This window comes from Phodopus roborovskii, unplaced genomic scaffold (assembly GCF_943737965.1).
Source record: "Phodopus roborovskii unplaced genomic scaffold, PHOROB, whole genome shotgun sequence".
Lineage (NCBI taxonomy): Eukaryota > Metazoa > Chordata > Mammalia > Rodentia > Cricetidae > Phodopus > Phodopus roborovskii.
Window position 1 is genome coordinate 2113239 of NW_026125537.1, and position 24071 is coordinate 2137309.

The window sequence follows — 24071 nt, forward strand, 5'->3', positions numbered from 1 at the left end:
ATGTCAGTTTAAAATGGGATTTTGTGAATAATTCATAAACTTATCTTGAAAAAAAAAGTACTTGCTTTTTATTGAACATATTCTTTTACTTTTTCTTATGGCTATGAGCTTATTTTGAGATTAGTCTGTAGAAGAATTCATGGGATATATAGGTTATTTAGAGTTATTTAGTTGTTTAGATTATTATTCTATAGTGGCAGTTAATGAGGTGGTACTGAGTATATAGCATGACACCAACTCATATACTCTTCTTAACAAAGAGAGTCCAGAAAGATGACTTTCCAGTTTATAGAAAAAGCATCTGGAGAGATGGCTCAGCAGTTAACAGCCCTGGCCACTCTTACAGAGGACCTGGGTTTGATTGTTACCACCCTAATGGCACAGCAACCTATAGTTCCAGCTCCAGAAGACCTGGTGACCTCTTTTGGCCTCTTCAGGCATAACATGCATATGTACACACATGCACACACACTTAGATACATGCCAGCAAAATACTCATAAAATAAAAGCAAATAAATATTTTGATTCCCATTCTATAGAAAAATCAACCAAATTTTCTTTTTACCACCATTATCATTTTATGTGTTAACATACAAATATTTTTTGTTATCATAATGTTTAAAGTTGTCAACCCATGATGAATTTTTGTGTTTTTTCGTAAATTTATTTTGTAATTTAACTTTTATAACTTTCTGATTTATATTCTATAGGTATCTGAAGAAGACTTAAGAAATCTCATGTTTGGGGATTATATGAACCCTGATCTTGAAGGAGATGATCGAACTTATATTGAAATTCCAAATATTCACCAGTTTAATGATGTTGTTGAACAGTGCCTAGAAGAATATAATCAAACTCACAAAAGAAGAATGAATCTTGTTGTGTTTAGGTGCCTATATTTTACATTTATGTGTGTGTTCAAACTTTTATTTATAAATTTTCATGAAATATATAAAACAAAAATGTAGTAAATGCCTGTTATATATATTACAACATAAAATATCAGAAACTTAGTAGGTTGCCTGTTTCAGCCAACACTCCCCTTCATCTGTATTAATGAAAGGAAACTTCTGGTATTTTGGACCTCTTTCTGCTGCATGAGCCAGGCTAGCTGGCTTCATGAGCCTCTAGGAGTCACAGATCTGTGCCTCTATCTCCTGTAAGGTGTTCTGGGATCACAAATGCTTGTTGCATCCAGCTGTTATGTGACTTCTTGAAATTTGAACTTAGGTCATTAGACTTGTGAGGCAAGAACTTCCCCAACCCTAGCTCCTGCATGTTTTAGCTTTTCAGTAAATTTTTGGTGAATATTTACAGTGCAACATGATGTTACAAAATGTAACTTATTTTTGGTAGGTATGTTTTGGAACATTTGTCAAGAATATGCCGCATTCTAAAGCAGTCTGGTGGAAATGCCTTACTTATTGGGCTTGGAGGAAGTGGTCGGCAGTCTTTAACTCGTCTGGCTACATCTATGGCAAAAATGCAGATTTTCCAACCAGAAATTTCTAAGAGTTATGGTATGAATGAGTGGAGAGAGGATATGAAGGTAAAATTATGATGCTATCTAATATAAAAATGATGATAATTCATTGTTTGACTAGTAAAAGGGAAGTCAGCCTATGTAGCTATGTATATTTGGGTAGATATGGTAATATTGTTCTATCCATTGGGTGCCTGCTCTGAGTGCATTACTTACATATTCTCATTCCATAGATACAGCACTGCGATACAGCAGATATAATTGTCTCTAGGTTTCACAGTTGAGGACACTGAAGCTAAAAGGAAATTATATATATTAGAGCAAGTCTTTTTAGTGCAAGTCACCATAGTTGCCAATGATTCTATCTTTATCCTAGACTGAGAAGACTTATTCCACAGGAATATATGATTTCTGCTAGGTCTTGTACAGACAGTAACAGTTGCTGAGTTCATGACTGCAACAGCCCTGTCACGTCCAAAAATCAGTATCTCAAAATGGTCACTCCCAGCTTATAGCACTTAGAGTCCTTCTTCTCCTTCTCCTGTGATATTTCCTGAGCCTAGGGAAAAGGGAATTATACATACTTTCCGTTTGAGGCTGAATACACAGTCATTTATTCTCTGCATCTTTACTAGTTGTGAATCTACATTAATGATCACCCACTATAATAAGAAAGTTATCTAATGAGGGATGAGAGCCAGAGTAATCTATGGGTTAAAGGATAAGTATTTAGAAGACAGTTTAATACTGACTGGGTTAGGGTTTCTATTGCTGTGACAAAACACCATGGCCAAAAACAAGTTATAGAGGAAAGGGTTTATTTGGTTTATACTTCCACAGTACTATTCATCATCAAAGGAAGTCAGGGTAGGAACTGAAACACAGTAGAGATCTGGAGATAGGAGCTGATGCAGAGGCCCTGGAGAGGTGCTACTTACTGGCTTGTTACCCATGGCTTGCTCAGTCTGCTCTGTTATAGAACCCAGGACCACCAGTCTAAGGATGATACCATCCACAATGGACTGGGCCCTCTTGTGTCAATCACTAATTTTAAAAAATGCCCTCCAGGATTGCCTACAGTCTGATCTTATGGAGGCACTTTCTCCATTGAGGCACTTTCTCTACTCAGAGGACTTTAGCTTGTGTCAAATTTACTTAAAACTATCCAGCACAAATGTTATGTCCGTGTATCAAAAAATATTACTAGTAGGTTATATCCCCTAGGGAAAATCACCTTTCCAACCAAGGACTCTTGGGCAAGTTTACGAGTACCACGTATGAGTTCCCTCCTGTGGATCCAGTCTTAAATCCAATCATAAAACTGTTGGTTGTCCCCTGAACCCCATAACATTCAAGCCACTGCTTCAGCATTGGGCATTGTAATTCACAGGGTTCACAACTGGCTAAGAATATTGATGACATTTCTTCTCACAGAAGCTGACATAGCAGCTTTCAGTAACTATGAAAGCTAGTTAGCAGGAAGTTTCCAGTCAATATTAGGGGCTAACTATCAAGTTCTTATGAGTGACTATGAGTGGTGGCAATAGTCTGTATTATAGGAGGAGGTCCCTGAGAAGCCCCTGAACAACAACTCCAAGGTAAGTAACTCACACAAAGACTGGACTTTTTGTTTGATAACTTATGGCTTCTGGGAGGAACATTATCATATCATTTGATTTTAATCGTGGCTATATCAAATACTCTCCTAAGAAGTTCTTGAAATTTTAACTGTCAGTTTAAACAGACCTCTACAAATCAGCTCTATCAGACTACTAAGTCCATGTTTTTATTTCAGTTGGGAATTTTACTTGCAATTGGCCAAAAACAAATGAAAAAAAAAAAAAAAGGTAGCTCAAGCTAACTTAAATAACAGGGAAGTTTGAATGTGGTGTCAGTTGGGAGTACTGGGCATTCTATGAGGTCTCTGGTAGTGGATCTGTATTTATCCCTAATATTGGAATGGACTTTGGGAGCCCATTCCATATAGAGTGATACTCTTTCAGCCTAGAAACATGGGGGAGGGCCTGTGCCATGCTCCAAAAGGTATGACATACTTTGAAGAATCCCCATGGAAGGTTTCACCCTCCCCTAGGGATCAGAAAGGGGATGGGATGAGAAATGGTTGGGGGGGCAGGAAAGGATGGGAGGATGTAGGAACTGATATTGATATATAAAACAAGCTTGTTTCTAATTTAAATTTTTAAAATTATATTAAGAATTCATGTTAAAGAAAAAATAAGGGGAAGTTATTGGTGTATAGAACTTAAAAGTGTTCAGAAGTGAAGTGTCATTCAACATGATTCGGTTTAAGGGAGCAAATTACAAATTTCTGTTAGGAGTAGATTTTCCACCAGCCTGGTCACACTGCCTTGCCAGCCCCAAATAACACACAGAGATGCTATATTAGATATAATTCTGTTGAGCTGTTACTAGTTTCTTATCGGCTAGCTCTGTCTTAAATATTAATCCATTTCTATTAATCTAAGTACTTCCACATGGTCTTATCTTACCAGAGAGAGGGGCTAGTGTTCTTCTCTCTCCGTCATCAATCTTGGATCTCCTCCCTACTACTCCTCTCTCCTCCTAGTCTTCTAGTCCCGCCTATCTTGCTTTCCAATTGGCCAACAGTGCTTTATTCAATAACCAATAAGAGAAACATATTTACAGAATTACATCTCCCATCATCGCCTCTTTTCTGTCTAAAATAAAAAGAAGGGTTTTTAACTTTAACATAGCAAAATATATTACACAACAGTTACCTGTAAGGAGTATGGTTTTTCCGCCCGCTGCCCGGTCTTGTCCCGCCGCCGCGCCATCCCTAAATAACACACTGAGACTTTGTATTAGATATAATTCTGTTGGCCAGGTACTTGTTTCTTATCGGCTAGGTCTGTCTTAAGTATTAACCCATTTCTGTTGATCTATGTATTTCTCTTACCGGGGAGCCGGCCAGCATACTGCTTTCTCCAGACTCTTCATCTTGACTCTCCTTCTTACTTCTTCCTCTTTCCTCCTTGTCTCCTAGTCCCGCCTATCTTGCTTTCCTATTGGCCAACAGTGCTTTATTCATTAACCAGTATGAGAAACATATACATAATGGCATCTCCCATCATCTCCTCTTTTCTGTCTAAATAAAAAGAAGGGTTTTAACCTTAACATTGCAAAATATACCACATAACAGTTATCAAATAAGAATCACAGTTAACAATATTTAGTCCATTAACATTTAGCAAGATTAAAAGAAACTATTCTATCATCTATCCTATATTTGTGAGTCTAAAGTCCTATATGTAACTTATCTTTAAGCTTAACTAAGGAAAACTATAACCATAACTATCTGTCTTGAACTCCTTCAAAGATCACAGAAGGATAGTATATAAACTCTACAAATGACAAAGACATTTTGCCTTTGTCAGTCACCTGAAGTTCTTCTGTAATCTTCCATCTTCAGCCCATAGGCCATAGTGTGTCTAGCAGACTCTTCAGCAAAGCAGGAAACTTTAAACTGTCTTCTTGTATTGGCAGTTTGTCAGTCATTTTTCTCTGTGTCCTGCAGACTGTCTGGCAGACTCTTCTAGGAAGCAGGAATCCTGTAGCAATGTCCATCTTGTATAAGCAGTCACTTTTCTATGGGTCCTGCATGTCCAGTTTTACAGCATAAAGTCAAATAGTCCAGGCAAGAGCAGTATCTTGTCCAAATGGCTAGTCTTGCCATATTGAAAGCAAACTCCATAACAAGTTTCTTTGATATCCATCTTCCTTTCTGACACAAGTGGTATTGCCAGGAGCAGTTATGTCTCACTGTCAAGAAAAACCCTAAATCATTTTAAATGCCATATTCTTGTAGGTCTTTGAAAGGTTTGAAGAATGCCTATCCATCTCAAATACATCTTGAAAACCTAACTAACTAAACTCTAAGTTTTGACTATCATAGGTAACTATAATCTGTAGTAATTTATACATTACACTTGTAAATGAGCTATATAAACATATTTGTTTTAATAGTTGTTGCTATTTCCTCAGCAGTCAAACAATTTAAAGATAACAGAACAGCATATAGTATCCACAGTCTTTTTGTGCTTCCCATCTTTAAGTGGCTTTTTTATTACTCTATTATTTTTATTTTTTTATTTTTTTGAGACAGGGTTTCTCTGTATAACTTGTATCTGCCCTGGAATTAACTCTGTATACTAGGTTTACTTTGAAATCACAGAGATCTGCTTGCCTCTGTCTCCCGAGTGCTGGAAAATAAAGGTGTGTGCCACCACATTCAGCTACTCTGTCTTTTTAAAACCATTTTATTCTTTTTTTTTTTTTTTCTCCCAAGCCTACGTATATTTTAAAACACACTGTAAACCTTTAGCGGTTTTTCTTAATGTGAATCTGTCTTTATGTAAATCTTTATCTTTTTGTGGCCATGAGTCTTTTATCTGGTAAACAATGGCATTGCTAAAATGAAACCCACAGTTGTATTAGCCGCAGTCTATCCAAGATGGCTGCGGGTACTTTTACCGCCAGAACTGAGAGCTGTGCTCACTGCCTTGGCCTATGTTGCCATCCAGCGCATGCTGCCAGCTTGGAGATGTGGTCACTGCCATTGCCAGCTCTTGTACACACCCTTCAGTTGCTAGCAGAACTCTTTAAAAGCCATGGGGTTATTAGCGCTTATGCTGAGTCACACAAATCTCTGCTTGTTTCTAGCAAAACAGAGCCCAACTGAGAAAAATGCTATTACCAAGAAGCCTTTCTTGTCTCTGTTCTTTTGTTTCTAAAACGCTTTTTTTTTTTTAACTTTTGTTAAGTTTTAAGTGGAAATTCTTTTTCTTTTTAATGTGTGAAGTGGAAATGAATTTTTTTATTTAATTTTATATAACAAAGTCCAATTAAATGAAAACAAATATTTATACACAATATTTGGGAATTTGGGCATCGTTCTTTCCAAACTACTTCCTGCTGGTAAGGGTTGCTGTCTTGGGGGATTGGAAGAAGATTCAGATATCCTGGCTGTAGTCTCTAGGGCTGTTTTGTCCAGCTGTTTTGAATGAAGGATCAGCTTGTACTCTGTTTCAGGCGGTCTGGCTTGATCAAACCACATTAGTCTGGAAGGAATCCACATCTTTTCATTTTCTGTGGAAACAAAAATAGAAATCCTTTTCCCCAGTAACTTGTCCTTCAACTTAAATTTTGGAGTCAGAGCATTTCTTTTTAATTTAATTTAATTTTTTAATTTATTATTTTACATGTTGATCCCAGTTCCCTCTCCCTCCCTCCCCCCAGCCCTCCCTCCCTCCTTCCCTCCCTTTTACCCTCTCTGCCCTCTCCCATGCACTCTAAACACCCTCCCCTCCCATCCTCCCACCCCAATTCCATATGTAGGGGAATGCCATCCAGTTGGGGCAGGTCCTGTGAAGTAGGGACTAGGGCTTCTCTCCTTTCTCTAGATTAAGGCAGTTATTCCTCCATGGGGGATATGTTTGCAAAGTCCTTTTGTGCACCAGGGATACATCCTGGCTCCACTGTCTGAGGTCTCTTAGACTGCTCAGACCTCCTGGCTGAGACCCATATTCAGGGGGGCCCGAGTCAGTCTCATGCTGGATTCCCAGCTATCAGTCTAGTGGCCCTTAGCTCCTCCTTGTTCAGGTAAGCTGTCTCTATGTGCTTCTGCCGCATGGTCTTGTCCTCTCCATCTGCTTCTGGGTTCTAGTTCGACTCAGTGTTTATGTATGGGTGTTTGCTCCTGTTTTCAACAGGCATTAGTTGAGGACTCCATGGAGAAGTTAGTTGTTGATCTCACTCTCTGGGAAGGGCATTTATGATAGCCTTTCCACAGAAGCTGAGATTGTTATTTGGGAGCAGTCTTGTAGTTCTCTAGACCTTTATTTGTGTTCAATTTTATCTTCAAACCAATATTGGCTCCCTCTTTTATGTTCTCTCTCTGTGTCTCTGTCTCTCTCTCTCTCTCTTTCCTATCTTCCATTCCTAACCAGGCTCAATCCTCCTGGTCGCACATGCCTTCCTCTCCTCCCTCTCATTTTCTCCTACTTCTCTCTCCATTCGCTGTCCTCCCCCACTTCCCCTGAGCTCTGGGGGACTTGTCCCTTCCCAGTTCTGTGAGGGACTTTATATGAATCTCTTAGAATACACCTTGTATCCTAGTTCCTCTGGTGATGTGAATTATAGGCTGGTGATCATTTGATCTAGGTCTAAAATCCATATATGAGTGAGTACATACTGTGTTCCTCTTTTTGTGACTGGGTTACCTCATTCAGGATGGTTTCTTCAAGTGCCATCCACTTGCCTGCGAATTTCAAGATACCATTATTTTTTTCTGCACAGTAGTATTCCATTGTGTAGATGTGCCACATCTTCATTAACCATTCTTCAATTGAGGGGCATCTAGGTTGCTTCCAGGTTCTTGTTATTACAAATAGTGCTGCTATGAACATAGTTGAACAGATGTCTTTGTTGCATGGATCTGAATCCTTTGGGTATATGCCTAAGAGGAGGATTGCCGGGTCCTGTGGTAAACTAATTCCCATTTTCCTGAGGAACTGCCATACTGATCTCCAAAATGGCTATATGAGTTTGCACTCCCACCAGCAGTGGAGGAGTGTTCCACTTTCTCCACATCCTCTCCAACATAAGTCATCACTGGTGTTTCAGATTTTAGCCATTCTGGCAGGGGTAAGATGGTATCTCAAAGTTGTTTTGATTTGCATTTCCCTGATAGCTAAGGATGTGGAGCATTTTCTTAAGTGTCTTTCAGCCTTTTTGATTTCCTCCATTGAGAATTCTTTCTTCAGTTCTGTACCCCATTTTTTAATAGGGTTACTTGGTGTTTTGTTGACTAGTTTCTTGAGTTCTTTGTGTATTTTGGAGATCAGCCCTTTGTCGGATATAGGATTAGTGAAAATCTTTTTTTTTTTCTTTTCTTTTTTTTTTTTTTCTTTTTGTCTTGTCAACTGTGTCCTTTGCCTTACAAAAGCTTCTAAGTTTGAAGAGGTCCCATTTATTAATTGTTGCTCTCAGTGTCTGTGCCCCTGGAGTTATGTTCAGGAACCAGTCTCCTATACCAATTTGTTCAAGGGTACCTCCTACTTTCTCTTCTAAGAGGTTCAATGTGGCTGGATTGATGTTGAGGTCTTTGATCCATTTGGACTTGAGTTTTGTGTATGGCGACAGACATGGGTCTATCTGCCTATACCAATTTGTTCAAGGGTACCTCCTACTTTCTCTTCTAAGAGGTTCAATGTGGCTGGATTGATGTTGAGGTCTTTGATCCATTTGGACTTGAGTTTTGTGTATGGCGACAGACATGGGTCTATCTGCAGTCTTCTACACACCCTCATCCAATTGTGCCAGCACCATTTTGTTGAAGATGCTGTCCTCGCCCCATTGTATAATTTTAGCTGTTTTGTTGAAAATCAGGTGTTCATAGGTGCGTGGATTAATATCAGGATTTTCAATTCCATTCCATTGGTCTACCTGTCTATGCCAATACCAGGCTGTTTTCAGAAGTATAGCTCTGTAGTAGAGCTTAAAGTCAGGAATGGTGATGCCTCCTGAAGTTCTTTTATTATATAGGGTTTTTTTTTTTTTTTTTGGCTATCCTGAGTCTTTTGGTTTTCCATATAAAGTTGATTATTATCCTTTCAAGGTCGGTGAAGAACTGTGGTGGGATTTTAATGGGAATTGCATTGAATCTGTAGATTGCTTTTGGTAAGATTGCCATTTTTACTATGTTAATCCTACCTAACCAAGAGCATGGGAGATCTTTCCATTTTCTGGTATCTTCTTTAATTTCTTTCTTTAGAGTCACAAAGTTCTTATTTTATAGGTCTTTTACTTGTTTGGTAAGCGTAACACCAAGATACTTTATGTTGCTTGTGGCTATTGTAAAGGGTGATGTTTCTCTGATTTCTTTCTCTGCCTCTTTGTTGTCGGGAAAAAGTAGGGCTACTGATTTTTTGAGTTTATCTTGTATCCTGCCAGTTTGCTGAAGGTGTTTATCAGCTGTAGGAGTTCCCTGGTAGAGTTTATTGGGTCGCTTATGTAAACTATCATATCATCTGCAAATAGAGAAAGTTTGACTTCTTCCTTTCCAATTTGGATCCCCTTGATCTCCTTTTGTTGTCTTATAGCATTAGCTAGAACTTCTAGTACGATATTGAAGAGATATGGAGAGAGAGAGAGCAGCCTTGTCTTGTTCCTGATTTTAGAGGAATTGGCTTAAGTTTCTCTCCATTCAGTTTGATGTTGGCAGTTGGTTTTCTGTATATTGCTCTTATTATGTTTAGGTATGTTCCTGTTATCCCTGACCTCTCCAATACCTTTATCATGAAAGGGTGTTGAATTTTGTCGAAGGCTTTTTCCACATCTAGGGAGATAATCATATGGTTTTTCTTTTTCAGTTTGTTTATACTGTGGATCACGTTGATAGATTTTCGTATGTTAAACCATCCCTGCATTCCAGGGATGAAGCCTACTTGGTCATGGTGGATGATTTCTCTGATGTATTCTTGAATTCGGTTTGCCATTATTTTATTGAGTATTTTTGCATCGATGTTCATCAGGGATATTGGTCTGTAGTTTTCTTTCTTAGTTTTGTCTTTGTGAGGTTTGGGTACCAAAGTTATTGTGGCCTCATAAAAAGAGTTTGGCAATGAACCTTCTGTTTCTATCTTGTGGAACAGTTTGAGGAGTAGTGGTATTAGTTCTTCCTTGAATGTCTGGTAGAATTCTGCACTGAATCCATCTGGCCCTGGACTTTTTTTGGTTGGAAGGCTTTTGATGACTGCTTCTATTTCATTGCGGGTTATAGGTCTATTTAAGTTGTTTGTCTGTTCTTGATTTAGTTTTGGTAAGTGATAGTTATCCAGAAACTTGTCCATTTCCTTTGAATTTTCAACTTTTGTGGAATACAGATTTTCAAAGTATGACCTGAAAATTGTCTAGATTTCCTCTGTGTCTGTTGTTATGTTCCCCATTTCGTTTCTGATTTTGTTAATTTGCATGTTCTGTCTCTGCTTTTTCGTTAATTTGGATAAATTTTTGTCTATCTTGTTGATTTTCTCAAAAAACCAACTCTTTGTTGCATTGATTTTTTTTTGTATTGTTTTCCTGGTTTCTATTTTGCTGATTTCAGCTCTCGAGTTGATTATTTCCTGGAGTCTACTCCTGCGGAGTGAATTCGCTTCTCTCTGTTCTAAGGTTTTCAGTTGGGCTGTTAATTCTCTTACGTGACTATCCTCTGTTTTCTTCATATGGACACTTAGTGCTATGAACTTCCCTCATAGCACTGCTTTCAAGGTGTCCCATAAGTTCGGGTATGTTGTATCCTCATTCTCATTCAATATTAGAAAGTCTTTAATTTCTTTCTTTATTTCTTCTTTGACCCAGGAGTGGTGCAATTGCACATTGTTCAGTTTCCATGAGTTTGCTATTTGTGTTGTTGTTGAATTCCAATGTTAAAGCATGGTGGTCCGATAAGATACAGGGGACTATTCCTATTCTCTTGTATCTGTTGAGGTTTGTTATGTCACCTAGTATGTGGTCGATTTTAGAGAAGGTTCCATGTGGAGCAGAGAAGAAGGTATATTCTTTTGTCTTTGGATGGAATGTTCTATAGATGTCTGTTAACCCCAGTTGAGACATAACTTCTGTTAATTCTTTTGTTTCTTTGTTGAGTTTCTGATTTGTGGTCCTGTCTAGTGTTGAGAGTGGTGTATTGAAGTCTCCCACTATAAGTGTGTGAGGTTTTATGTGAACTTTGAGTTTTAGTAGTGTTTCTTTTACAAATGTGGGTGACTTTGTATTAGGGGCATAGATGTTCAGAACTGAGACTTTGTGTTGATGGATTTCTCCTGCAAAGAATATGAAATGACCCATCTTCATCTCTTTTGATTAATTTTGGTTTGAAGTCTAACTTGTTAGATATTAGGATAGCTACGCCTGCTTGCTTCTTATTTCCATTTGATTGGAAAATCTTTTCCCAACCCTTAACCCTGAGGTAATATCTATCTTTGGAGCTAAGATGTGTTTCTTGTATGCAGCAGAAGGATGGATTCTGTCTTCGTATCCATTCTGTTAGCCTGTGTCTTTTTATAGGTGAGTTAAGACCATTAATGTTGAGCGTGAGTAAGGACCATTGATTGTTGATGCTTGTTTGATTTAGGTTTGTTGTTGGCAGTGGTATTGTGAATATATTTGTTCTGCTTCACCCTAGGTTTCTAGTGTAGTTGGATTATCTGTTGCCTACATTTTTGTGGGCGTAGTTACCTTCCTTGGGTTGGAGTTTTCCTTTCAATACTTTCTGTAGGGCTGGATTTGTAGATACATATTGGGAAAATCTGGTTTTGTCATTAAATATCTTGTTCTCTCCATCTATAGTGATTGAGAGTTTTGCTGGATATAGTAGCCTAGGCAGGCATCTGTGTTCTCTTAATACTTTTAGAACATCTATCCAGGACCTTCTGGCCTTGAGGGTTTCCATGGAGAAGTCAGGTGTAATTTTGATAGGTCTGCCTTTATATGTTACCTGTCCTTTTTCCTTCGCTGCTCTTAATATTCTTTCTTTATTCTGTATGCTAGGTGTTTTGATTATTATATGTCGAGGGGTCTTTTTTCTTTGGTCCAGCCTATTTGGGGTTCGGTATGCTTCTTGTACTTTCATGGGCATGTCCTTCTTCAGATTTGGAAAGTTTTCCTCGATGATTTTGTTGAATATGTTTTCGGCACCTTTGAGCTGGGCTTCCTCACCTTCGTCTATGCCTATTATTCTTAGGTTTGGCCTTTTCATGGTGTCCCACATTTCCTGGATGTTTTGTGTTAAGGATTTGTTGGATTTATGATTTTCTTTGGTCGATGAATCTATTTCTTCTAGTTTATCTTCTGCACCTGAGATTCTCTCTTCTATCTCTTGAATTCTATTGGTTATGCTTGTGTCCGTAGTTGCCGATTTTTTGCCCATCTTTTCAATTTCCAGCATTCCTTCAGTTTGTGTTGCCTTTATTTTCTCTATTTCAGTTTTCAAGTCTTGAACTGTTTCCTTCACCTGCTCAATTGTTTTTTCTTGGCTTTCTGTACTTTTCTTAAGGAATTTGTTCATTTCTTCCACTTTTTTGTTTGTTTTTTCCTCCATTTCTTTAAGGGATTTTCTCACATCTTCTTTGAGGGCCTCTATCATTTTTATAATGGTGATTTTTAAGTCGTGCCCTTCTGCTTCCTCTGCTTTGTTGTTGTGTTCCATTCTAGTTGGTGTAGATTCCCTAGATTCTGGTGGTGTCATGTTTGTCTTTCTGTTGTTAGGTATTCTCTTGTATTGCCTTCTTCCCATAGTTTCTTCCAGTAGGTGTTGGTGGTGTCTCTTCCCTCTCTCTATGGTACTTCCCCGATGGGCTTATGTGGATCTGAGATTCAATATCTGTAGCTCTGTGTGGTCCAAGCTCTCTAGGAGGTTTCTCCGCAGACAGGGATCCAGGGATGGGGTCAAGGATGAGGATCCAGAAGAAGATGCCAGCAGGTACTCACAGTGGTCCTCTGGCCAATAGCTCTGGCCAATAGCCGGCAGAAGAAGACAAGGGCTGAGCTTGAACTTGAGAAAGTTTTGCAGGGTAGTGGGATCTCACTGGAAACTGGTGCTCTCCTGCTGAGACCTCGTTCTTTGGCAGAGGCCAGGATTTGGGGGTCAAGGATCTTGCCTGCAGGAACTCGGAGTGGACCCGCAGAGCTAGGCGGATCTCTGGGAGGGGCCCGGGACTGTAGCAGAGGACTGGAGGCGGGGTCAGAGACCACCCGGTGGAAATTATGGGTGGTCCCGCGTGGATAGTCAGGTCTCCTTTGTTCAGAGTTGCTCCAAGAAGACTCCGAAGTAGGCTGGATTGTTGGCTCCACCCTCTGTCCCAGTGCTCAACCAGAGTGGCAGGACCGTGGGTGGGGTAGGGCACAGGGTAGGGGGGGTAGGCTGGCGGTGGGGATGGGTGGGGGTGTATCAGAGCTCCAAGAGACAGGAGCAGCAGTATCAGGGGCCAATCCAGGGACTTAAGTGGAAATTCTTATTAGCTACGTGGGTGCCAGTTTGTTATGAGTAGGTTTTCCCCCTCCGGTCTGGTCCCACTACCATGCCAGTCCCAAGTAACACACAGAGATGCTGTATTAGGTATAATTCTGTTGACCTGTTACTAGTTTCTTATCGGCTAGCTCTGTCTTAATTATTAACCCATTTCTATTAATCTAAGTACTTCCACGTGGTCTTATCTTACTGGAGAGAGGGGCTGTCATTCTGCTCTCTCAGTCCACCATCTTGGAACTCCTCCCTACTACACCTCTCTCCTCCTAGTCCCGCCTATCTTGCTTTCCAATTGGCCAACAGTGTTTTATTCATTAACCAATAAGAGAAACATATTTACAGAATGACATCTCCCATCAAATTTCTCTATACTTCTGGCAGTACTCTTCATTGGTCTCACTTCTTCAGCTGTCTCAGTCCATGACACAACAGTTGACCCAAGTACTTGGTATCATTGGTTTTTGTAAGCATCCTTCTCAGTTCAAGGGCCGAATTTTAAGTTCAACTCAGTCTTCTTTTTTTTAACATATAGATCCCAGTTCCCTCTCCCTCCCTTCTTTTCTCCCTCCCATACTTCCAACCATCCTCCTATTCCATCCCCCCCCCACTCCACAGCCAACTCAGTCTTTTTTTTATAGTGAAGCATCATTTTTTAATTTTTTTCTTATTTTACATATTGATCCCAGACCCCTCTCCCTCCCTCCCATATCCCCACCACCACCCTCCATCCCACCTTCCCCCACTCCACAGGGAGGATGATGCCTTCCAGGAGGGAACAACAAAATCTGTCAAGTTATATGGACTAGGCCCTCCCCCTGCCTCTAGGTTAAGGGAGTATCCCTCCATGGGGAATGTGCTCCCAAAGTCCTTTTGTGCACCAGGGATATACATCCTGGTTCCACTGCCATTTTGACTTGTTGACTGTATCTTTTGCCTTACGGAAGCTTCTCAGTTTGAGCAGGTTCCACTTACTAATTTTCAATCTCAGTGTCTATGGAGTTATGTTCATGAAGTGGTCTCCTGTACCAATTTGTTCAAGAGTACCTCCCACTTTCTCTTCTAAGAGGTTCAGTGTGGCTGGATTTATTTGGAGGTCTTTGATCCATTTGGACTTGAGCTTTGTGTGTGGCCATAGACATGGGTCTATCAGCAATCTTCTACACACCATCATCCAGTTTTGCCAGCCATTTGTTGAAGATGCTTCCCTCCTTCCATTGTATACTTTTAGCTGTTTTGTCAAAAGTCAGGTTTTGTCAAAAGTCAGTCCCTCACAGAAGGGGGAAGGGACAAGTCCCCCAGAGCACAGGGGAAGTGGGGGGCAGTGAATGGAGAGTGAAGTAGGAGAAAGAGAGGGGAAGAAATGGAAAACACATGCAACTAGCAAGATTGAGTCAGGGTAGGAATAGAAGGCAGAAGAGAGAGAGAGAGAGAGTGTATGTGTGTGTGTGTGAGAGAGAGAGAGAACATAAAAGAGGGAGCCATTATTAGTTTGAAGAGAAAACTGAACCTAGAGAAAGGTCTAGAGAACTACAAGACTGCTGCCAACTAACAATTTGAGCAACCGTGGAAAGACTACCATAAATGCCCTTCCCGGAGAGTGAGATCAACAACTAACTTATCCATGGAGCCCTCATCTAACACCTGTTGGAAACAGACACAAACACCCATACCTAAACACTGAGTCGAACTAGAATCCAGATCCAGACCGAGAGGACAAGACCATGCTGCAGAAACACATAGAGACAGCTGACCTGAACAAGGAGGAGCTAACGGGCCCCCAGACTGATAGCTAGGAATCCAGCATGGGACTGACTCAGGCCCCCCCCCCTTAATATGGGTCTCAGCCAGAAGGACTGAGCAGTCTAAGGGACCTCAGACAGTGGGTGCCTTTTAATTTGGAGCATAGATGTTCTGAATTGAGATTTTTGTGCTGGTGGATTTCTCCTGTGATGAATACGAAATGACCGTCTTCATCTCTTTTGATTGATTTTGGTTTGAAGTCTAACTTGTTAGATATTAGGATAGCCACAGCTGCTTGCTTCTTGGGTCCATTTGATTGGAAGATCTTTTCCCAATCCTTTACCCTGAGGTAATGTCTATCTTTGAAGCTTAGATGTGTTTCTTGTATGCAGCAAAAGGATGGATTCTGATTCTGTCTTCATATCCATTCTGTTAGCATGTGTCTTTTTATAGGTAAGTTAAGACCATTAATGTTGAGGGAAAGTAAGGCCCATTGATTGTTAATTGTTTGTTTTAGATTTGTTGTTGGCGGTGGTATTGTGAATATATTTGTCCTGCTTTATCCTTTGGGGTCTTGCGATGTGGGATTATCTATTGCCTATGTCTTTGTGAGTGTAGTTAACTTCCTTGGGTTGGAGTTTTCCTTCCAGAACTTTCTGTAGGGCTGGATTTGTAGATACATATTGTGAAAATCTGGCTTTGTCATTAAATATCTTGTTTTCTCCATCTACAATGATTGAGAGTTTTGCTGGGTATAGTAGCCTGGGCTGGCATTCGTGGACTCTTAGTACTTGTAGAACATCTATCCAGGACCTTCAGGCCTTGAGAGTTTCCATGAAGAATTCAGGTGTAATTTTGAGAGGTCTACCTTTATATGTTACCTGTCCTTTTTCCTTCGCTGCTCTTAATATTATTTCTTTATTCTGTATGTTAGGTGTTTTGATTATGTGTCGATGTGTCGAGGGGGGGTCTTTTTTTTTTTTTTTTTTTTTTTTTTTGATCCAGTCTATTTGGAGTTTGGTATACTTCTTGTACTTTCATAGGCATGTCCTTCAGATTGGGAAAGTTTTCTTCAATGATTTTGTTGAATATCTTTTCTGCACCTTTGATCTGGGCTTTTTGCCTTCTATGCCTGTTATTCTTAGGTTTGGCCTTTTCACTGTGTCTCACATTTCCTGGAATTTTTGTGTTAAGGATTTATTGGATTTACCGTTTTCTTTGGTCGATGAATCTATTTCCTCAAGTTCATCTTCAGCACCTGAGATTCTCTTTTTGATCTCTTGTATTCTGTCAGTTATGCTTGCATCTGTAGTTCCTGATTGTTTGCCCAGTTTTTCTATTTCCAGCATTCCTTCAGTTTGTGTTTTCTTTATTGTCTCTATTTCAGTTTTCAGCACTTGAACTGTTTCCTTCACCTGTTTGATTGTTCTTGGCTTTCCTTACTTTCTTTAAGAGATTTGTTCATTTCTTCCAATTTTTGTTTGTTTTTTCTTCCATTTCTTTAAGGGATTTTCTCATATGGTCTTTGAGGGCCTCTATCATTTTTATGAAGTTATTTTTTAAGTTCTCTTCTGCTTCATCTGCTTTGGTGTGTTCAGGTCTAGTTGGTGTAGTGTCCCTAGATTCTGGTGGTGTCATGCTTGTCTTTCTATTGTTAGGTATTTTCTTGTATTGCAGACTTCCCATCACTTCTTCCAGTGGGTGCAGGTGAAGATTCTCTCTCTCTCTCCCTCTCTCTACTTTACTCTTCTGGTTGGGATAGGTGGGTCAGGAGTTCAGTGTCTGTAACTTTGTATTGTCCAAGGTTTCTAGGATGTCTGTCTTCTGGCAGAGGCCAGGTGATAGGGTCAAAGATCAGGCAGGCAGGGACTCAGGGTGGTCCCACATGGATAAGCAGTCCTGTGTGCTCAGAGCAGATCCAGGAAGTTCCCCAGAGGTGGAGGGGTTGCTGAACCTGCACTCTGGTTCAGTGCTCAACCAGAACAGTGGAGCAGTGAGCTCAGTAGGACACAGGGTTGGTAGAGTGCCCCAACTTAGTTTTAAAGTGATAGTTTGGCTGGGTCCTTCTTAATCACATGCCTCTGAACCAATTGTTGTGTCTAGGAGCTGGAGGAAACTAAGTAGTTTGTGTTATCCACCTACAGTATGGGAGAAATGGAGTTCCTGAATGACAGCCCCACCATAATCAAATTACCCTTAAACCCAAGCATAAAAAGAAGGGGAAAGCAAAACCTACACAAGTCCAATGCACTCTGCTTATAAGTACACTTTCCCTTTAAGATCTTGTTAAGAAATGTAGGCATGAAGGGCCAGAAGACAGTCTTTCTGATCACAGACACTCAGATTAAAGAGGAAGCTTTCCTAGAAGACATTGACAGTGTGCTCAATACTGGTGAAGTTCCTAATATTTTTGCAGCAGATGAAAAGCAAGAAGTAATGGAGGTAAGTGCTCTTGGCAGGGGTTCCTGCTGTCAGCACAGGGATTTGCTCTGCTCTTCAGGAAAAATATAACTTATACAATTAAGCAATTAAATAAATATATCTTATACAACTTAAAGTATATTAATTTAATACATCATTTTGGTGAATTTTAAATTTTAGCATCATAATTCAGAAATTATTTTATAGTTATCATCTTCATAATATAGCAATTGTTTTATATGTTTGATGATACTTACATGCTTATGCTTAAAATGGTGAGAGAACCAGAGCTGGGTGTGGTGGTATAGACCTTTAATTGCAGCACTCAGGAGATTGAAGCAAAAGGGATCATGAGCTTGAACTATACTTTGAGATGCTATCTCAGAAACAAAACAAAGAAATAAACAACAGACACAGGAAGAAAGAAAACATGACTAATATCGTACTCTGCTAATTGTATGGCTTTCAGTTGTTCAGTATAATTTTCAAAAGTCTTAAACTATCTTTTCTTAAAATTCTAACATATATGAATGATGTAAACGAAAGGCAGGTTTTGTGATCTACATGAAAAGGTACAGTTGTGTACACCTGATACTGTAAACTGTCAGACACTTGGATCCACATTTCTAAGACTTACTCCTTACTCATTGACTACGTATACTTTTACCCATGGAATGTATTACATATATCCAGATGTTTCCTCCTGGAGTGAAATGGATTCACTCTGGTAGTCTAGGTCCTCTACTTTACCTCATATGAAATAGGAGCACAGACTGCAGCTCCCCTGAACAAAACAAGCACTTCCATAAGTGCTTACCACTTAGAAACCCTTCAATAGATAAGTAAATAGTTTGTGGCCATGGATAAAAAGAAAAAAAAAAGTTTTTGCTTTTACCTGAGCAATACTTGTGATGTCATCAGGACAGCTCATGAATGATGATGTTCCCAAATAATAGGAATGAATCATCCTTCATATTTCCAAACAAAGAATAGTGAGATTTCTTTAGCTTTGCCAGACTTTTCTGCTTGCCTTTGCTATTAACTATTTTTATTGTTACTTTCCTACTAAACTTTTCTCTACTTCACTATTTTATATTTGTGAGTCTTATATACACTTTTTAAATGTCTTATTTTTATTTAGGTGTATATGCATGTGTGCCAGTACTCATCTCAGATCCGCTGGAACTGAAGTTGCAGGCAATTGTGAGCAATTGTGACACACAGGGTGCTAGGAACTGAACTCTGGTCCTCCAGAAGAGCAGGGAGAGTTCTTAACCACTGATATATCTCTCTAGCTCCTGTATACATTTTTGAGATGAGAACTCTCTATGTTGCTGGGGCTGGGCCACAAGTACACAGGTCCAAGTAGCCCTCCTGCCTTAGCCATCTGAGTAGCTCCTGGTGTGCATCATACCCAGTTTACATCTACCTTTTTCCTTTAAAACTGGGTCTCATTACTGTAGCTCTGGCTGGTCTCATGCCTCAGCCTACTAAGTGTTAGGAATATAGGTGTGAATCACCATATCCAGCCTCCGTATTTTCTTCACTCTTGAACAGTTTCATAAATGTACACAATATATCTTGATCATGTCCATTCACTAATTCCCATAGACCCCTCACATACAGCCTCTCTACCTCATGTCTTTTTGTTTATATTGTCATTTCAAATAACTCACTAAGCACAGTTAGTGCTGCCAGCATGTATATGGGTGTGGGGCCACCTCCAGTGGCCATGCCCCTGAATAAAATTGACTCGTTTCCCCAGCAGCAATCAGTTGTGAGTAGCACCTCAGGTATTGGTGAGGACTAGTGAGCCCCTACTTCATCCACGCTGGAATATTGACTGGCTTGATTTTGAGCAGGTGATTACAGCGTCTGTGGGTTCACTAGGGCAACTCATGGCTGGAAGACAGCGTTTCCCAGCACTACTCCACTCTACATCCTTTTCACCTTTGTAGAATATTATTTTAAGATATGTTACTTTTGCTTATGCTCTGGAACATTTGTTTAACAATGCAAAGATGTGTTTGATTAAATTTCACCTGTGGTCAGGAGGCTGGGTCAGCAACTAGCTGACAGGAAGTTGTAGGGATGAGCCAGGTGGCAAAGGTTTATAAGGAGGGTGATGCAAGAGGACTTCTTGGGAGACTTGAAGTGGTCAGCTAGGTGAGCTGCCTGCTATTCAGCCTCTCTGGGAAGGAGGATTCTACCTCAACCTTTGAATCTTGATTTCTTTAGCAGAACAGAGATTTAAATGGTTTTTTGGTAGCTTTGAAAGAGTCTGGTCTTGAGGGAACAGAATGCCCTTAAACTTGAACCCTTGGTGGCCTAGGCACTGCTGGTGGCTGCTGGTAGTGGCGGAGTGGCAGTTGCTTAAAAGGCAGTAACAATTAAAAGAAAAACAACAAATTGGCACCTCCTGTTGGGTGCTATTTTATTGTTTGAAATGTTTTTTACTCTTTTGATTTTCTTGAGGGGCTCGCCACCCAGCTCCCAAATGAATCAAACACAGAGGCTTATTCTTAGTTATGAATGTCTGGCCGTAGCTTACCTTGTTTCCACCCAGCTTTTCTTACATTATCCCATCTGCCCTGGGCTTTTCCTGTACTCTTATTCCATGGATTGTTCAGTAACTGGATGGCTAGAACTTCTGACTCTCTTGCTCTTCTTTCTCCTATTTACTCTCTCTGCCTGCCAGCCCCACCTATTCTTACTCCTGCCTCATTATTGCCCAGCAGTTTGGCTCTTTATTAGACCATCAGGTGTTTTAGACAAGCAAAGAATCACAGCTTCACTGAGTTAAACAAATGCAACATAAGCAAAAGTCAAACACCTTAAAATAATATTCTACCAGAGGCTGTGGGTAGGGGTATGTGATAGAGATGTCCCATTTAGGTCTGTGAACTCAACAGTATTTTAACCAGACATGAGTTTCTACATTAACCGCTGCCCACTTCACAAAGAAATTTCTCTAATCAAGGATGAGAACAGCACTGATTTATGAAGTAAACATATTTAGAAGGTAGCAAAACAACAGTAGCAGGATCTCCCCAGCCATAGGGTTTTGACCAAATTGACAGTCCCAGGCATAAATCCCCTACTGTGGAGCAGCCTAAAATCCAGTCAGAAAGCCGTTGGTAGCCCATGAGAGCCATGCTGCTCTTAAACCAGTGGACATATCTGGCCTCCAAACTACATATTTCTCAATTTAACATAAGAGAATCATATTCTGTGTATTCTTGCATAACTTGATTTTTGTTTATTTTTCCTAACCTTGCCATAATACATAAAATACATCTTTTGTTTTCATTATTTTAGTATGCATGCAAACTAATAGGTTTCTTTATGACAATGTACTTTGCTCAACACCTTCCCTTGGATAGTTTCCTTTCTGCTTTAAATTCCACATTTGAGAGAGAACTTTCAATATTTCTTTTTTCTTTCCCCTCTCATTCTCCTCACCCTTTCTTTAGACTCCTTTCTCCACATTTCTACTGTACATCATATATGTATCACACACACACTCACACACACATCTAGATTTTGCTTATGACAGACAGCATGCTTTCAGTGTTTGTCTTTCTGAGTCTGGCTTTATGTTGTTTAAAGGTTATGTTATATCCAGTGTAAAAGTCATAAGAATGTATTGTGCGTTTAGTCAGTTTCTTACTGATAGACAACGAGTTAGTTTCCATTATTCCTCTAAAAACAATGTTGTATTTAGGCCTACATGTAATCTTGATGAGGTTTTCTGATTATCTTTAACGGATAAATTCTTGACAGTTGTTTTTAAACATCCAATAATATAAAAAAAATTAAAGAGAATTCATACAAACAACATATTCTCATATCTGATCATCTCTTTATAGTACATCTATTTTTTTATTTACAAGGTTTCTGGATTTTTTTCTGTTTTCTATTCTGTAGGGTGTCCGTCCAGTAGCTCAGGCTGGCAATAAACATGATGAACTCAGTCCCTTAGCCCTGTTTGCTTTCTTTGTGAATCGCTGCAAAGATAATCTTCATGTCGTTGTGGCCTTTAGCCCCATAGGAGATGCTTTTCGCAATCGTCTGAGACAATTTCCATCCCTCATCAATTGCTGTACTATTGACTGGTTTCAGGTTTGTTTCATTTTGTTTTGTAGGAGCAGAGTTGTTAATTCTGATATTTTAGTTAATTCTGATATTTTACCAAAATCATATTTAAGCTTGATTAATATTAATCAAGTGTTTATTGATCAGTTACTATAATGATGGGCATAGCACTTAGCACCAGGAGCTGATAAGACTATGTTCGTAGTCTGGACTAGAAGCCATAAAAAAAAATCAATAGTTAATGAAAAAGAACATAATGTCAATATGCAAAGTGTATAATGATGAAGATAGTGAATTTTTGAAGTATGAAAATGAATCAGTTATATAGAAGGTTGGATTTAGAAACAGGATAGTGCTTAACAAAATATGTAATTATACACATATATATGATTGATTAATCCAAATTTCTATTATAATTTTATATTAAATGACTACAATCTCATCAAAAAAGTGGTAGGAAACCCTCTACCAGTGGCCTATCTTGCTCTAGAATATATTATTTATTTATTTTTAATTTAATTTATTTTGTGTGTATGGGTATTTTGCCTGCATATGTACCTGTACACTACTCATGTCCAAGAAGGCCAAAAGAAGGCATCAGATCCCTGGAATTTGAGTTAAATTCCATTGTGAGATGCCATCATGTGAGTGATGGGTCCTCTAGCTGGTGCTCTTAAAGACCAAACCCATGCTTATATAAATTTTACTACCAAGAGAAGTGTGTGTGTGTGTGTGTGTGTGTGTGTGTGTGTACAGGGTAGGGGGTATTATGGATTTGGTTCCCATGATTATGGAGTCTTACAGTTGTCAAGATCTTCAGTCCATAAGCAGGAGGTCTTGAAGAGTCAGTGATCAAGTTCTCGTATGAAGGCCATGAGACTCAAGACTTCCAAGATCAGCTGGGCAGTGGTAGTGGTACACACCTTTAATCCCAGTACTTGAGATGCAGAGGCAGGCAGATCTCTGTAAGTTCAAGGCCAACCTGGTCTACAAAGCTACACAAAAAACAAAAAACAAGACCTCCTATTTTCCTTAATTTCTGAAGTCAACAACAAAACCCATGTGATAGCCTGAGGGTGATCACAGAGGAGGATTTCCTCTTTATTTGGAAGAAGGGCAATATTTTTCTTTGGTTTAGGACTTCTGATTGAAAGAGGTCTGCTGACATTGGGGTGGTGGGTTATACATCTAATCCCAGCACTCAGGAGGCAGAGGCAGAGGATCTCTGAGTTCAAGGCCAGCCTGGTCTACATAGTAAGTTCCAGGACCTTGTCCTTCCACCCCTATCACCAAAAAAAAAAAAAAAAAAAAAAAAAAAAACCAACAAATTGTAGCCAGACTTTTCTTTCCCACTTGCTAGTTCCCAAATAACCAACATAGAGACTTAATAGTTCTGCCAATAGCTCAGGCTTGTTATCTAGCTAACTCTTACAACTTAAATGAACCCATTTCTATTCATGTACAATTGCCACATGGTGTTACCTCTCTTTCATCTTGTACCTCCTGCTTCCTCTCTGTGTCTTGCTGGTGACTCTTCTAACTCTGCCCTCCTCCTTCTCAGTGTCCTGGTTTTCCTGACTAACATTATCCTGTCTAGCTATTAGCCAGCATAGCATAATTTGCACAGAAGAATTATTCCACAGCAACAAACAAAATCTTAAAATGGGCACTGATCTAAAACAATCAGTGCTCTTAACCGCTCATATTTAATAAATTTTTCTTCTCCTTCTTTCCAGCCATGGCCAGAAGATGCTCTTGAACGTGTAGCTGTGAATTTCTTAGAAACCCTGGAGCTTACAGAGGTTGAGCGGCAAGAGATAGTCCCGATCTGTAAACACTTTCACACTTCCATTTTGCTCCTTTCAGAAAGGTTAATAGTAATGATACTTTAAATTATGCAGATGCCTAGTATTTTAAGTACCTTGTATTTTCCACAAAAGTCAAACATTTTGATATTATTTCTTTGTCTTTTAGTCTTTCTTGGTTTTTTTGTTTGTTTGTTTGTTTGTTTAAACCCTCAGCTAGCACTTATGAAGGTCCATGAATGTCTCACAAAGATCTGAAAAACAATCAGAAGTTAGAATCTGTGAAGAACACACAACTGTTTTTTTCCTCTGACATGCATCATTGCTTTCCCTCTGGGCATTTCTTTTCTTTCTCTTTGACTGTATTTAGTGAAGCTGTCTACCTCTTGGCTTTTGAACATACTTCTTGAAGTTTTAGCTGGAGCGAGAAGCTAGCCAATTATTTCTAGCTTCCTGCTCC

The 24071-nt window shown here is 39.5% G+C and overlaps 1 protein-coding gene across 1 annotated transcript in view; it reads left to right on the forward strand.

Moving 5' to 3' along the window:
- Dnah12 (dynein axonemal heavy chain 12) overlaps positions 1-24071 on the forward strand; it is a 180611-nt gene that overhangs the window by 97070 nt on the left and 59470 nt on the right. Inside the window, exons 41-45 of the mRNA XM_051176738.1 lie at positions 711-889; positions 1357-1549; positions 17571-17732; positions 21639-21833; positions 23543-23676. Of these exons, the coding sequence (XP_051032695.1) occupies positions 711-889; positions 1357-1549; positions 17571-17732; positions 21639-21833; positions 23543-23676 (863 nt within the window). The remainder of the gene's footprint in view (positions 1-710; positions 890-1356; positions 1550-17570; positions 17733-21638; positions 21834-23542; positions 23677-24071) is intronic.